Source organism: Trichosurus vulpecula, chromosome 5, assembly GCF_011100635.1.
Source record: "Trichosurus vulpecula isolate mTriVul1 chromosome 5, mTriVul1.pri, whole genome shotgun sequence".
Lineage (NCBI taxonomy): Eukaryota > Metazoa > Chordata > Mammalia > Diprotodontia > Phalangeridae > Trichosurus > Trichosurus vulpecula.
Genome location: NC_050577.1, coordinates 176,168,512 through 176,184,931, shown reverse-complemented (window position 1 = coordinate 176,184,931; position 16,420 = coordinate 176,168,512). Strand labels below are relative to the sequence as shown.

The 16,420-nt window shown below is 40.5% G+C and overlaps 1 protein-coding gene across 1 annotated transcript in view; it reads right to left on the bottom strand.

The window, feature by feature from the left end:
• Window positions 1-16,420, bottom strand: part of PRKCQ (protein kinase C theta) — a 217,549-nt gene that overhangs the window by 70,196 nt on the left and 130,933 nt on the right. The window contains exon 13 of the mRNA XM_036762109.1: window positions 3,766-3,857. Coding sequence (XP_036618004.1) covers window positions 3,766-3,857 — 92 coding nt within the window. The remainder of the gene's footprint in view (window positions 1-3,765; window positions 3,858-16,420) is intronic.

The window sequence follows — 16,420 nt, the reverse complement described above, 5'->3', positions numbered from 1 at the left end:
GACTTGTTTTTCATGGTTTTCTTGCATCCTTCTCATTTCTCTTCCCAATTTTTCCTCTACTTCTCTTACTTGCTTTTCCAAATCCTTTTTGAGCTCTTCCATGGCCTGAGACCAGCTCATGTTTTTCTTGGAGGCTTTTGATGTAGGCTCTTTGAATTTGTTGACTTCTTCTGGCTGTATGCTTTGGTCTTCTTTGTCACCAAAGAAAGATTCCAAAGTCTGAGACTGAATCTGAGTGTGTTTTCACTGCCTGGCCATGTTCCCAGCCAACTACTTGACCCTTGAGTTTTTTGTTGGGGTGTGACTGCTTGTAGAGTAGAGAGTATTTTGTCCCAAGCTTGAGGGGCTGAGCTGTTGTTTTCAGAGCTACACAGCAAGCTCTGCCATACCAGCGCTACTCCTCCCCCAAGAACTGCCAACCTGGACTGCCTCTGATCTGCCACTTAATTCCTCCCACCAGGTAGGCTTGGGGTGGTGGCCAAACCCCGAACTCCTTTCACTCTGTCCCTGCAGCTTTTCCCATTAACCTTCCCTATTGTCTTTGGTGTTTGTGGGTTGAGAAGTCTGGTAACTGCCACAGCCCACTGATTCAGGGCGGTTGGTCCGGGCGCAGCCCACGTTGGGCTCTGCTCCATTCCGCTCCCAGCTTCGTGTGTGTGTGTGGTAGACCTTACTTAGTGACCATCCAGGCTGTCCTGGGCTGGAGCCCTGCTTCCCTCTGCTATTTCGTGGGTTCTGCAGTTATAGAATTTGTTCAGAGCCATTTTTTATCAGTGTTTGGAGGGTCCTGGGGGACAGCCCTAGGCAAGTCCCTGCTTTCTAGCTACCATCTTGGCTCCACCCCCTCCAGGATGTTTTTGAACTAAAGAACACACATTTTTCTTCCTTTTGTGGTTTTAATAAAATTATAAAAATTAAATTAGGCATTCAGATAGGACCACTTATGATTAGAAATATTGAAAGCATTATCTTTAATATTTTAAACATTTCTTTGAAGCACGTAGGTACACAACTGTCCTTAAGGAGTTCAAGTTACTAGGCTTGGTTAAATTTAAACTACATTTCCAGAGTATTAAAAAGTATCAGATGTGATTCTGAGCCATCAACAATGATCTCTGAAGGATTATGGAGGATGGGAAAAGATGCTACAGGAGTGCATAAGATGTTCTGATTTTCAGAAATAAAGAGAGTGGAGTGTGTAAATTGTACTCTGATGTGTTTGAGTTTGACACCTGGCAGAATTGAAGATTATCTTTTAAGGATACGGCTTATAAGCATTTAGAAAAGGGAAACAGTGATGACTGGAAGTTAAAATGATGTGACAGAATAACCCTGTTTCCTTTTCTCACAGTAAAACTAGGCCAGTAGAGCAGGTAAAGTGCAACTAAGGTGGTGCAGTGGCTAGAGTGCCGGGTCTAAAAGACTCCTCTTCCTGAGTTCAAATCTAGCCTCAGACATTTCCTAGATGTGTGACCCTAGGCAAGTCACTTAACTTGGTTTGCCTCAGTTTCCTCATTTGTAAAATGAGCTGGAGAAGGAAATAGCAAACCACTCTAGTCTTTGCCAAGAAAACCTCAAATGGGGCCACAAAGAGTCAGATTTGACTGAAAAAATGATTGAACAATAACAACATCAGAGAATGTCTAGACACAGCATTTCAGCAAAGCATTTAACAAAAATCATATAGTCCTTGTGGAAGAGTTGATAAAAGGTAGGATGGTCTCATTTTGGACAAGATGGAAAAACGAAGGCTAGATGATAATACAATCAATTTGACTCAGAACTGGTTAAAAGTTTGAATTGGTTAAAAGAAGATCACTGAGAGATCTCAAACTGGAAGGAGTTCTCTCATGGAGTGTCAAAGGGAGCTGTCCTTGATTTTGTGCTATATTTTCATTAATGACTTGGATGAAACCATAGATGGCATCCTTATCAAATCTCTGTGTTGCACCAAGCTAGAAGAGTTAGATAAACATGCTTGACAAAAGAGTCAGGAACCCATAAGGTCTTGGTAGATTAGAATTATTCCATAAGAAGAAATTTAATAATGATGTTCATAAAAGCCAATGTCTGGGTTTGTAGACAATAATTTTTGTGAAAAAATTTGAATCAATTAATAAACATTTATTAGGCAACTGCTATGTGCCAGGCACTGTGCTAAGTGATGGGGATACAAAAAGAGGCAAAAGACAGGCCTCACCCTCAAGGAGCTTGCCATCTAGAATTTAAGTAGATTGCCTGCTCAATCTGAGACAATGGGATGATAGCAGACAACTAAGCTAATGTGTACTCAGGCTGCACTGAGAGGCAAAATATCCATAATGGAAACTGGTTCCACTAACGCTTTGCCTCATCTGACTATGTCATCTGGTGGTATATCTGGTGACTTCTGTGTGCTTTTTAGCAGTGACATGGACAGACTCAGGTATATTCAGAGGAGGACAACCAAGATGATAGAACTGGTGCCAATGCCAAAGAATATTGGATACCTTTAGTCTGGAAAAGAGAAGACTCAGGAGCACATAAAAATGGCTACAGGTATCTGAAGGGCTGGAATCCTTCCTGGAAGGGAAGATGAGACTTTTCTGCTTGGCCCCATGGGACTGAGCTAATAGCAACAGTTTTTGGCCCAGTGTGGGGAAAACTTTCTTAACAATTATAGTTGTTTAAAAGTAGATATCTGCCTCAGAAAGCGTAGTGAGTTCCTCCCACCAGAAGTATTCAAACAGTCCCTAGATTGCCACTTTGTGGAGGATACGGTACGGATTCTTATTTATATCCTGACTGGAATAGTTGAACTTTGCAATCTCCTGTGACTCTGTGTTTCAGTGATGTGGGGAAAAGTGGATTTGAATGCAGAACTTCTTTCTCCAAGTCTAGTGTTCTTTCCATTATGCCAGACTTCAACATTCTCCTTCCCCCCAACCCAAGCACTGAGTCCAATCAAGTTGATTTAAACTCATAGGGTACATGTCCAGATAATGTAGAAATAAACATGGTTGCAAGCTTGATAAGAAATTAATTGGCAAATTTAAAGATCAGGAAAAGTGCAACATAAAGGTTCACAGTGGAAGCCTCATAAGCAGAATGTTTTCCTATTGGAGACATTCCCTGAGGTGGAACTTTGTCCTGGAATATATGTGTGTGTATATATATATATGTATATATGTGTGTGTGTATATATATATGTGTGTGTATATATATATATATATATGTGTGTGTGTGTGTGTGTGTGTGTGTGTGTGTGTGTGTATATATATATATATATGTATATATATATATATATATATTTCTCTATAGCTAGAGAAATGGTGCTGCCCTCAAAGAAACTGAGAAATTTGGAGGAAAGGCAGATGCAGGGAGTGAGGATAATGAGTTCTGGTTTTGGATGTGTTGAGTTTGTGATGACCATGGAGAATCCAGTTGGAGGTATGCAGCAAGTTGTTGGAGATGCATTTAAGGAGAGAGATGAATTTTGGACCAGACCTAGGGTTGCATTTGTATGAAGAACTTCCAGTGACAACATTCCGTTTATCAATGCAAATAAAGAATTATTATGCAATTATTATAGTCTTAGAGAGTTGCTTTGCCACTGAGAAAGTGACTGGACCAAAGTTACCCAGGCAGGATAAGGTTGTCCTGACTGAGTACAGTTTTTTATCCATTATGCTTGGATTGAATTGGTGCCTTCTACCCTCTGGTCACTCAACACACATTTCGCAGCCATGGCAATGAGGAAAATTCCAATCATTAGATGGCACTTACGTGGCCCTACAAAGATCAAACTTGTGGCAGTTTTGGATATGGTACATCAGGTCTCCTCCATTGAGATATTCCATCACAAAAAAGAGGTTTTCCTAAGAGAAAATAAAAAAATGGTGACTTTTTTCTTCCCAAAATAATACAAGAAAATTTAAGAACTTCTTTTAAAATTACTCAAATATCTTTGAAGGAGGGGAAAATGTTGAAAGATTTTATGAAGAGTACACAAAGTACAAAGACATAATGTACAAAAATGTAAATAAGGCATACATTGGGCTAATACCCAATGACTCTACTCATCCCCCCTAAGTGCTTTGCAGCATTTCAGTAAATCAGAAGGGTGACAGTTATAGCTAGAGGGTTGTCTTTTCACTTCTCTTGCTAATGTGTGCCCCACTGGGAAACCCTTTGGTTTGGACTGGGTGGAGTAAACAGAAAACTGGGATGTGGGCAAGGGTGTTGATCTAATTGAATTTGTACAAAGGGCAGACAAAGAAGCATTCATAAACACATATGAGAGGTTGATTAATTGGTGATGACAAATTGACAGTGTGTGTCCTAGTGGGAAGAAGCTTTTCAAGCCTGGGCCTCCTGACTATGGGAGTCATGCATTCATTCATTCATCATATTTCTTGAGTACCTAGCCTGTGTAGATAAATAAGTTATTGGGAAGGACACAAGATGAAGATATGGTCCCATCCCTCAAGAAACTTAATCATCTTGTATAACTATAGTATAAATAGGTAGTGTGAACATACAGTGATCTACAACAGGGCTTCTTAAGCTTTATTCCATTCTCAATCCCTTTTCACATTTCCTTAGCATTCATTCCTTGGCATTGCATGGCCTGAGGGTGTGCACAGTGCAAAGTGCACATGCTGTGTGTTCAGAACCAAGGCTATAGTGAAGTTTCGTGAAGCAACATGGGTAAGCACTGCCAGAAACACTTTCAATTCATTATGAATTTGATTTTTAATTAATTTTTGGTCATTGTACTTTCAGAAACCTTTTACTGTTGCCAAATTTTTCATGACCCCATATGGGATTGAAACCCACAGTTGAAGAAGTGCTGATCTAGAATAGCAGAGATAGAAGGTATCTTGTAGATCATCTTAATTCAGAATCCTAGAATTGTAGAGTTGGAAGGAACTCTGGAGGCTATCTCATCTAACTCATACTTTAACAAAAATCCTATTTGCAACTTTTCTGACAAGTAGTCATCCAGCCTTTGCTTGTAGACTTCTAGTGAGGGAGAACCAACTACTTCCTGAGGCATCTCATTAGACTTTTAGATTGCTCTGGAAAAGAGCAGCTAGGTGGTGCAGTGGCTAGAGCCCTGGGCCTGGAGTCAGAAAGACTTGGGTTCAAATCTGGCCTCAGACACTTACTAGCTGTGTGACCCTGGGCAAATCACTTAAACTTTGTTTGCCTTACTCCAATGGAGAAGAGAAAGGCAAACCACTCCAGAATCTTTTTTTTTAAATTATAAATTTATTTTTTACTTTTAGTTTACAACACTCAGTTCCACAATTTTTTGGGTTCCAAATTTTCTCTCCTTCCCTCTCCTCCCCTCTCCCCCGTACTCCAGAATCTTTGCTAAGAAAACACCATGGACAGTATTGGCATGTTATTGGTTCATGGGGTCACAAAGAGTCAGATATAACTGAATGACTGAACAACAACTGTTAGGAAATCTTCCCCTACATCAATTTCAGATTTTCCTCTCTGTGACTTCCACCCCTTGCTCCTAGTTCTGTCCTCCTGGGACCATGCAGAACAAATCACATTCGTCTTTCATATGACAACCTTTCAAATATTTGAAGAAAAAAATGTCAGCTCCTCGAGGGCAGGAGTATGTCTTTTTTTTTTTTGTATCCCCAGTGCCTAGCACAGTACCTAAGACCTGGGAAAGACCTTAGCTTAAAAAAGCCAAGGTCTCCCACTGCATTTGGGGCCATCTCCAGTCCTGTTCCATATCTTGCCACTGGACCCTGATGGCTCTGGAGGAGAAAGTGAGGCTGGTGACTTTGCAATAGCCTTCCCTCACTCAAATCTAATTCATTTGCAAGTCATGACATCACCTTCTTGATGTCATGGTCCTCTTCACAAACGAAGAACAAACAACAATTTGCTATACAGTAGGTACTTAATAAATGCTTGTGGATTATTTTCCCCCAAATCCCTTTTGATCTAGGCTAAGTATCTCTAGCTCCTAGAGCTAATGCTTATATAGAATGCCTTGAAAACTTCATCATCCTGATCAACTTTTTGCTGATGGATATCAACTTTTTGAACTTAGGTGTAGCACTTTACATTTATCCCTAATAAATTTCATCCTGTTTGATTGGGCCTTGTGTTTTGGTCTGTCAAGATCTTTCTGGGTCATAACTGTCATCCCATGTGTTATTTATCCTTCCAAGCCTTGATTTACAAGCAAATCTGGTAGACATTCCATCCATGATGGTTTTTAAATCATTAATAAATATGTTGAACAGCCCAGGGCCAAGGGGAGATGACTGGAGTCTACTGACCCAGTAATGAAATGCTAAAATTTGGGGTTGTTCACGAACAGTGATTCTAATTTCACTGGTCATTTCATTGCTCTCTGATTCTCTCTACCTGGAATCACTTCCTGAACAAGCCTTTCCTCCAGTCTTGATTAACATAGCACAGTGTATCAAACCGTCCTAGTTAAGGGCCAAACCAATCTGCAGGAAGCCAGAAGCTTTGCTACTCAAGAAGAGGAAAATGAGAAGAGTCACATTTAGAGGAAGTATGGCACAGGGCATAGGATTTAAATCCAGGTCTTCTCGACTCCAGCACCAACATATTACTGCTAACGCTAACTGTGTGACCATGGACAATCACTTAAACCTCTCTTACCCTCATTGTCCTCATCTGTAAAATGGATGGAAAGTTAGAACTGATTTCTTCTTGACAGAAATTTATGTTCCTGATGATCCTAAGATGAATAGGCACCTGTAGTAGTGACTAAATAGCAGCATGATACAGTGGAGAGAATATTGGATGGGAATGACTTTGGGTATGAGCATGACTACATGACCAAGGCTGGGACTTGGTTTCCTGATCTATTGTGAAGAGGCTAGAGTAGCAGACCCCTGAAGTTTCCTCCAGTTCAATGTTTCTGTGTTTTCCTATCTTCTTTTGGGGATGATTTCCCCCAGGAGGTGAGTTAGCTAGAATATTGAGTGAACAGGTTTGACTGGTACAGCCACAGCCCCTCAAGACGCACCTATACCAAGGCTAATGAAGCCAGAGACTGGGCATTATACCTTACTCCACTGCCCCAGCCTTTTGCTGGATTGGCACGGTTAGTCTCAAGTTCCCCCATGTCCTTGACCATCATTCCTCACTCCCTATTAGGCAATTAAGGCAATGCCTAGTTTTTCTGGTTCTTACTACATTATGATCTTTCTGCCCTGGATGACAGGAGAGTGGATGATAGTCTCAGAGTGGTTCCAGCTGGCTCTCTGTCTAAAATTCTATTTAAATTTTGAGGCCTAAGAGGTCCCAGGCCAGGGTTGGGGAACCTGCAGCCTCAAGGCCACATGTGGCCCGCTAGGACCTCTGGTGTGGCCCTTTGATGGAATCTAAACTTTACAGAACAAGTTCTTTTATTAAGGGGATTTGTTCTGTGAAGTTTGGATTCCACTGAAGGGCCGCGGGTTCCCCACCCCTGCCCTGGCCCTTTGACTGTAATGTGAAAGCTGTTGCACAGTTACCTTTGGCTGAGGGTGATGGGGGCTGCACACTGAAACTGTTTCCTATTGACATTTATTCTCCTCCTGCCCTTGGAAGTGGTTATAAACTGTTAACTACCATCCCCTTGTGGCTCAGCTGCTCTTAAAACTAAGGCTTCTGCACTGTGTGGGAGTCTGTATTTCTTTAAAATACAGATACAGAGTACTCTCAAGGCTTACAATTATTATTTTTAAAAGCAACTGGCCTTATGAAACATGTGGTTAGGGATCAGTGGGGGTGGAAGGTATGTGTATGTGTGATAGAGACAGTGAATAGGGGTAGTGGACGTAGGGCTATATGTTTGGGTGTGTGTGTGTGTGTGTGTGTGTGGTGGGAAGTTTAAGTGGGTGGTGTGTATGAGTGAGGATTGTGTATATGGGTGGGGATGGTAAGTGTGTTTTGAAGTAGTGACAAAGGCCTTTTCATAGATTATTTTTGGGAAAAAATCACAAAATAAAACAAAAACCTGAATGTTTAAAATCTCCAAGAGGGTAAGCTGGAAGCCAGAATTATACCTACCCTGACTTCCTGCTATCTTCCTCCTCATTTTATAGAGAGAGAAACAGACCATGAAAAACTTAAAGCAGCAAAGAATTTGTGAGTTTGGAGGCTCCTCAGTGACCAACTCATGCCCCAAAGAACAGACCCTATAAGTACATTCATCTCTAGTTTCTTCCTGAAGACTTGCAGTGGAGGGGCATCCACTGTCTCCTGAAGCAGCTCTTTCTACTTTGGACAGCACTACTTGTTAGCAAGTTTTCTTGATTCTGACTTGACCATTTCACCAAAACCGCTCGCTCCAAAGTTACCAAAGATTTCGTAGTTGCCAAATCCACTCTCATTTTCTCAATCCTCTTTCTCCTTGGCCTCTCTGCAGCCTTTGATATTGCTGATCACTCTCTTCTTCCTGAGACTCTCTTCTCTCTAGGTTTTTGGTACATCACTCCCTCCTGGTTCTCTTCCTAGCTATCTGACTACTCCTTCTCTGTCTCCTTTGCTGGATCTGCCACCAGATCATGCCCTTTAACTGTAGGTGGCTCTTAGAGTTCTGTTGTAGGCCCTCTTCTCCTCTCCCTCTCTACTACTTTATTTGGTGATTTCATCAGCTCCCATGGATTTAATTAGCATTTCCATGTTGATAATTTTCAAATCTTCCTATCCTGCCCGTCTCTCTGCTGACCTTCAATTTCACATCTCCAGTTGCCTTTCGTATATCTTGAACCGGATGTCCAGCAGACATCTGAAACTCAATTATGTCCAAAACAAAACATTACTTTTTCCTCTTAAGCTCTGCCCCAGTCCACTTCCCTATTACTGTAAAGGGAAATGCCATCCTCCCAGTTCTCAGGGTTATAACCTAAGATGCATCCTGGATTCCTCACTATCTCTCACTCCCCCATATCCATCTGTTGCCAAGGTCTGTTGATTTTACCTTTGCAACATCTGCAGAATTTGCTTCCTCCCCTCCTCTGGCATTGCTATCACTCTAGAGAAGGCCTCCATCACCTTATACTGGACTATTACAAATAGCCTGATGGTGGATCTGCCTGCCTCAAAGTCTCTCCTTGATGGCTCCAATCTATCCTCCATTCAGCCACTAAAGTGATTTTCCTCGAGTGCAGGTCTGATCACATCACCCCCACTCAATAAACTCCAGTGGCTTCCATTTGCTTCTGGGATCATCCACAAAACACTGTGCTTGGTATTGAGCCCTTCATAACATAACTGCCTCCTACCTTTCCAGTCTTTTTACACCATACTGCCTAGCATGTACCCTTTGATCCAGTGACATTGGCTTTCTGGTTGTTGCACGAATGGGACACCCCAACTTTTTGCTCTGGCCATCTTCCCTACCTGTCTCCCATACATGGAATGCTCTCCCCACTCCACTCTGATCACCAACTTCCCTGGCTTCTTTTGAGTCCCAACTAAAACCCCACCTTCTACAGGAAGCCTTTTCCAATCCCTCTCAATTCCAGTGCCTTCCTTCTTTCAGTCACTTCCTAGTCATCCTGAATATAGCTTGCTTTGTAAATATTTTGTTTCCATGTTGTCTCCTCCCATTAGATTGTAAGCTTCTGGAGGGCAAGGATTACCTTTTCTTCATTTTATGTCCACAGTGCTTAGCTCAGTGCCTGACATATATAGTAGGCACTTAATAAATATTTATTGATGTCAAGCATACATTTCAAGCCCTCAGGAGTCCAAGTCATGCCCCCAAAGAACACACCTTACAAGTATACTCATTACAAGCTTCTTCGTGAAAACTTTCAATGGAGAATCCACCACCTCCTAAAACAGCCCATTCTTCTCTGCACAGCACTGTTGTTAGAAGTTTGTCTTGATTTCAAGATAAATTTTCCTCTTTGCATTTAACCCTTGCTCCTAGTTTTGTCTACTGGAGTAAAAAGAACAAATCCCCCTTCCATGTAACAGCCCTCCAAATATTTGAAGATAGCTACCATGTTCCCTAGGCTGAGTCTTCCCTTCTCCAAGCTAAAGATTCCTCTACTTCCTTCCACGTTATCTTTGTATGGATCATAGCATTCTAGATCTAGGGCTGGAAGAAACCTCTGAGTCCACCCTCCCTCAGATGAGGATGCTGAAGGTGCTTGCCCAAAGCCATACAAATAGTAAGCATCAGAGTTAGGATTTGAACCCAGATACTTTGACTCCAGAGTCAGTTCTCTTTCCTTTGTACCATAGCCATGATGCCTTTCTTTGGACACTCTCCAGCTTTCAAGCATCCTTCCTAAAACGCAGCAACCAGAACAAGATTCTTCTAGTAACATTTACTCTCCATAGTATTATATGAAAACCTTCTAACCTTACCTCTTTGTTCAAAATAACAAGAACCTTTTTATAAAACAGAGTAGGTGGAATCTCTTTTAAGTGCTCCAGAGAACAATTGGTAATAATACTTAAAATACAGGATCATGTACTCCCTCCTCCCCTCAAGTCCTTCTCCACTCTTTACTGATACTAATGACAATATTGGATGAAAAATTCTATGCAAGTGCAAAGAAGCAGCTTACAGATTTTAATGAATTCTTAGAATGGCTCCTATTTAAAATTTTACAAATCATCAAAGGATTATTAAAAAGTGTGTGTGTGTGTGTGTGTGTGTGTGTGTGTGTGAGAGTGTGTGACAGACAGACAGGTGTTGGAGAAATAACCCTAACCAGCATTTTCCAACTATCTCAGTTCGACTTCTCATCGTTTCCCATATGTAATTTAGGATACGTATCTGGGAATTGAGAGAGGATCCAAGCTTAATTTAGTGATGATACTTATTAAATATGTGTTGTCATAATAAGTATTAACAGAAAAAGAATGGTGATGTATAGCATGTCGAATGTCACATTTAATACTACTGATGCTTTTCTTTGGCTACACAATAAATCTGTCAAAACAGCTCAATCTGGTCCTCATCCCATACTGAGCTAGGGGCACCATGATGAGCCAAATCACTTGTTTGTCTGTCATCATTTTCTGAGGGTAGGTTGTTTCTCTCTAATGCTTGGGTTTGGGCCAACAGCAAGGCATTCTAAGTTTCTTGAAAAAAATGGGAAGGAAAAGCAAAGTCCAGAGAAAAGGTTTGGTATGACAATTAGACCCCAGTGTTGGTTCTGGTTTTCACTTGTGGGGTGTTCAGATAACTGTTTACCAAGTCCGTTTTTCAGCCAAGGTTTTCCTAGGGCTACTTCAGGCCTGGTGAATTATGATCCTTTGCCATAACTAATTTAAATTTGTGTTCAGAAAAAAAAACAATGTGAATTTTGAAGTTTCACAGTATAGAGGAGAGGACACTGACTTTAGACCCAGAGAATCTGGAGTCAATCTCATCTTGGATGCTTGGGATTGTGGATAAGTTACGTAGTCCTCCAGGTCTTTATTTCTTCATTTGTAAAATCAGAGGGTTGATATCTAGATTGCCTCTCAGTGGCTTCTAGCTCTAGGTGTTAGATACTATGACTGTAAGACTGAGGTACTTGATGGCAGGTGCCTATAACTGAAGGGCCAAGTCTTAAGGGGTTTATGAACTTTTTGAAAATTTTAATTACAGACTTCCAAAATAATGGTAAATATCACAGACCCATACCTTTGATGGCTGGATGGAAAGAAATCAAACCCAAAGAGCCTTCAGGACAAAGGTCAAGGCCTAGTTTGGACTCTTGTGGGGTCAGTGGTAATGACAGTGGCCCAGGCTACTGGGTAAGGCCACAAGAAGTAATTTGGTTTAGTGGAAAGAAGCTTTGCAAAGCTTAAAGTGCTAGATAATTGCTAGCTGTGACGATTAGGTATTATCAGGGTCACACGGGAAGTCAATTAGATGATTTCTAAATTCTCTTGCTGCACAAGGCTCAGTCTTGGATTCTATTCTCCTTTTTCTCTATACTCTACTTCTTGGCAGACTCATCAGCTCATGTGGGTATAATTATCCATCCTGTGAAGATGACTCTCAGATCCATATATTCAGCCTGAATCTCTCCTACGCCCTACAAACTGCCTATTGGACATGTCAAAATAATTGTCCTGTAGTTATCTCAAAATCAACATTCCTCAAACAGAAATGATTTTTTAACCCCCTTTCTAACTTTTCTTTTTCTCCCCACTCACTCAGATTCACATCTTTGGAGTTACACATCATGTTCTCTTTCTGTCGTAGAATTCCTCGATGATGTTTTTACTCCTGTCCTCCTTTGGAGTGCCTTATTAGCTAACGTTGCAGTCTCTTTACAACAAACATCTGTCTTTCCATTGCCCTCTGTGTGATCATCATTAGTTATATGAAGGTAGTGGTGTACTTTGTCTGGCTTGCTATATAGAGACACTGATAAAATGTTTGCATTGTAAAAAATGGGCCTTGGCTGTTATAGGGATCTTGGAGTTAATAAAAGGTAAAAGTGTTTTTGAAATTTCCTGAAAGTAATTGAGCCTGTTTTCCTCTTCCTTTTCTTCCTCTTTCTTTCCTATGTCTGGCTATTGTTCATCTGAATATTCTGAGATTATATTTAGGATGTATGATATAATCATACACACACACACACACACACTGTTGGACAAGTTCTATAAGGTATCCATTTGGATGCATATTTAAATCTACGTAATGAACTTCTCACATTTGGTCTTTCCTGAGTAAACAGGACAACTTCATTGACTGATTACAGATCTCTTCTAGGAGACTTTGCAATGTCTTGGAACTTTATGTGATTAACACAGTGTCATCCACAAGCAGATATACCATAATCTCCAGGAAACACCTCCTTGACCTGGCCTCTGGGCTGTATCTCCTTAATCCCGGTGGCAAACATTTTTGGTGAGCATCTCTTTCCCTGTTTTATGCTTTGCATAATTTTTATTGTCAGAGAGTTACTGAGAAGGGTCATTTCTTGTTCTATCTTCCAAGGAATTCTGAACAGTCTTGATACATGGATAGGAGACACCTTGTTATAAAAGAGCCTATAAGGTGAAATTTTGTTCTAATTTTTTTTTTGGTAATCAATGAATAATAAACACAATGGATCTTAAAATTCTTGGCATCTTCCAGTCAGCTGAGAGATCACAGATATGTTAAATTGTTAAGCATCATTTTCATCCCCCATACTGCTAGTGCCTTCCCTCGTATTTACCCTATATATGTTCTCTCTCTCGTTGTTCTGTCTTTTCAGTCATGTCCTACTCTTCGTGACCCCATTTGGGGTTCCTGTGGCAGAGATACTGGAGTGGTTTGCCATTTCCTTCTCCGGCTCATTTTATAGATGAGGAAACTGAGGCAAACAGGATTAAGTGACTTGCCCAAGGTCACACAACTAATAAGTATCTGAGACTCAATTTCAATTCAGGAAGTTGAGTCTTCATGACTCTAAATCCAGTACTCTATCCACTGTGCCACCTAGATGCTCTCATCTGTCTCATTAGACTGTGTGTTTCATGGAGGCTGGCACTACTTTGGCCTCTTTAGGTATCCCCAGTGCTTAACATAGCACCTGACACATTGTAAGTACTGAATAAATACTTGTTGACTCACCCATACTTACTAGTTCCCTACTAATGCCTTTACCCAGGGTGCCCTCAATTCATGTGTAAATGGCTCTCATAACAATTTTGCATATGCAGCACTGAGGTTGGTAGTTACTGATGTTCTTTTCTATGCTGGCGAGTATTGGCAAGGTTTGAGAATTTTTCCCATGCCTTTGGAATATTTCTTTCAGATATCTTATACATCAGACTCTCAGTTGCCTCATAATTGTATCACCTCCAGGATGGATCACCTCTTTATATCCTGCTGCTCTTCCTGCCATTGATCCCCCTAGTACCATTTCTATTTCCTCTGTTACCACCTCAGAGATTATGATATTAGGGTCTAAGTGTGATGGTTAGTTCCCTATCCTTCATGGTGGGGTAGGGAGAAACAAACAACCAATCTGTCAAAATGTTTTTGCAAATCTTTTCCATTTTTCTTCTTTTTGTAGTTCTCTTTCCATTTTTCATCTTTGAATGCTCTTGGGATTAGTTATATAGCTTGCCAAGCTAATAGGTAAACTGACTTTATCTTTCGCTGCTTCTCTTGGCTTTATGAGATGATATTCCTCATAACTGTCCAACATTCTTCTTCCTAACATAGGCAAAAATAGGAATGGATTGGACCTAGGATTTATTGGGATAGCAAATTCTCAGGGAAGAAATGCCCTCTCCCAAGGCAGATCACCTTAGAGAGTTGCCTAGAGCAGAAATGTAAACTTGAGACCCCTTGATTCTTAGAGTGTGGCAGAACCAGATTAAAATGTAATTGAGAAATGTTTAACAAAATAAATAAAAATACAATGAGGCCAATGTGGGGTTGTAATATCAACTAAGTTGGGACTTTTTACTGTTTTAGAATGACAGATTAAGTAAGTGTCTTTGATTGAGCCTTACTAGGTGCAAAGCCCCAGGCCCAAACCCCTAGGTGCTAAGCCTATGTGGGCGTGAAGCCCTCAGGGTCCTAAGGGGAGTTGCTAAGACCAGAGCCCAACTTAATTGATATTACAGGGGTTTGCAGGGATCCGTTTCCGTTTGAGTTGGATACCCACTGGCCTAGAGCCCTGGAGGTTAAGCAGTTTATCTAGGGTCACAGAGCCAGTATGTATGTATCAGACATTAGACTTGACGCCTCACTTTCCTAGCCAGACTAGCTCTCCACACTCACTGCCTCTCTATAGATCACAAAAACCCCAAGCCCCTCTTTGTTGTTCTCAGTATTCCTGAAACATTACAGAATTAGGCCTTGCTTCCGCCTTCTACATTAAAAAAAAAAACAAAACCAAAAAAACAAAAAAAAAACTAAGTTGGTTGATGAACTCTCTCTATATTTTTTCTCTCTGTGTGGTACCTATTTCATTTACTAGCATCTTTTAAACATCTCAGACAGTGGCTCAGGCATCACAGCCATCCATTCTTTCAGTTACTTATGTCCCTCTTGACCTGGTGATTTCAACTGATCAAGAGAAGCTATAAGTACTCTTTCATACTTTCCCTCTTTATCTTGGGTATCAGTTCTCTCTAAGCCATTTTTGTTCTGGCTTTTCCAGCATGAAGGTTATTTTTCTTGGCAGAGAAAAGAGAAGCAAAATAAAAATTGAGAAGTCTTGCCTTCCATTGTCCTCTGATACCATCTATTTGTCCATTGTCCCATTTATTCTCTGGACTCCAAATCCTTCTCTCTAGCCACTTTACCATGCTTACTCTCCTCACTCTTGCTAAAAGAAAACAACCTTTTTTGTTGCCTTTAGCTATTATGGCTCATTCTGAGCTTTGACACAGGATGATATTCTTACAGAACCTTTGTGTTCACTTTAATCTTCTTTCTACAAGAAGATTGTATGTGTCTTTTAAAAGTCTGACTTGGTTGGTAAGTTACTTGAATAGGCTCCTCAGCCTCATTAGGCAATTGCCCCCTTTGCACATCCTCAGAATATTTTTCCTTTGTGTTTTCACGATTTAATTTTACTCTTATACCCCTGTTTTCCGCAGTATAGGCCACCCTGGAGTTAGGGTTCCTAGAGGCATTAGTGCTGTGTCAAATCACAGATTGGCTTTTACAGAAAGCTTTCCCATCAGGCCTTATAATTAATAAAGTACACTGTCATCAGAGTGCATTTTCTGAATCTGCCCATGATTCACAGCCTGTACTAATGACACAATAAAACACTAACTGTCTTGTGGGGTTTGAGGTTCCAATTTCCACTCTATAAGGAAGGTCATTTTTAGCTTATGTCTGACAGCACAATTACATTAAGGCCTCTGGAAAGAAGCGAATGATTGAGTAATGCTGAAGTACTTCTGTCTAACAAGAAAGCATTTGACTTACTATTTAATAAACTGTATTTATTTATTAACATCCAACTTTATAAACATGCTCATGGTATTCTATTCTGGGCACTACAGCCAATTAAAAAATTGAAAAGTCATAGTAATTTATAGCTTTGAATTTGTATCTTCCATATAATGAAGGAATAATCAATATTTGGTTAGACAGCTATCCCAGGCTCTTCAGTTGTACTCGTTGCTAAGTGGAAAATCTTAGTTTTTGAGAAATGTAGAGTAAAGGACATTTAGATTTTGCAAAAATATGTGTTTGGCCAGACATTTCCTGGTATGGAAAGTCCTTTTCTAACGAAGATTAGCAATTCCTCTATAACACAGCAACAAAAAGTCTTAGAGAGTTTCTTGGGGACAGTTAGAAGTTTAGTAATTTAAAGCTCACGTATGTCAGGACCCAGTTCTTCACAATATAAATATGATGTGTGTTCACATCTACACACATATGCACACCCGCACTTTCTCTGCAGCTTATGTAATGGAACCTGGGAAGAGTTAAGTGATATGCCCAGAGTCATATAACCAGTAAATA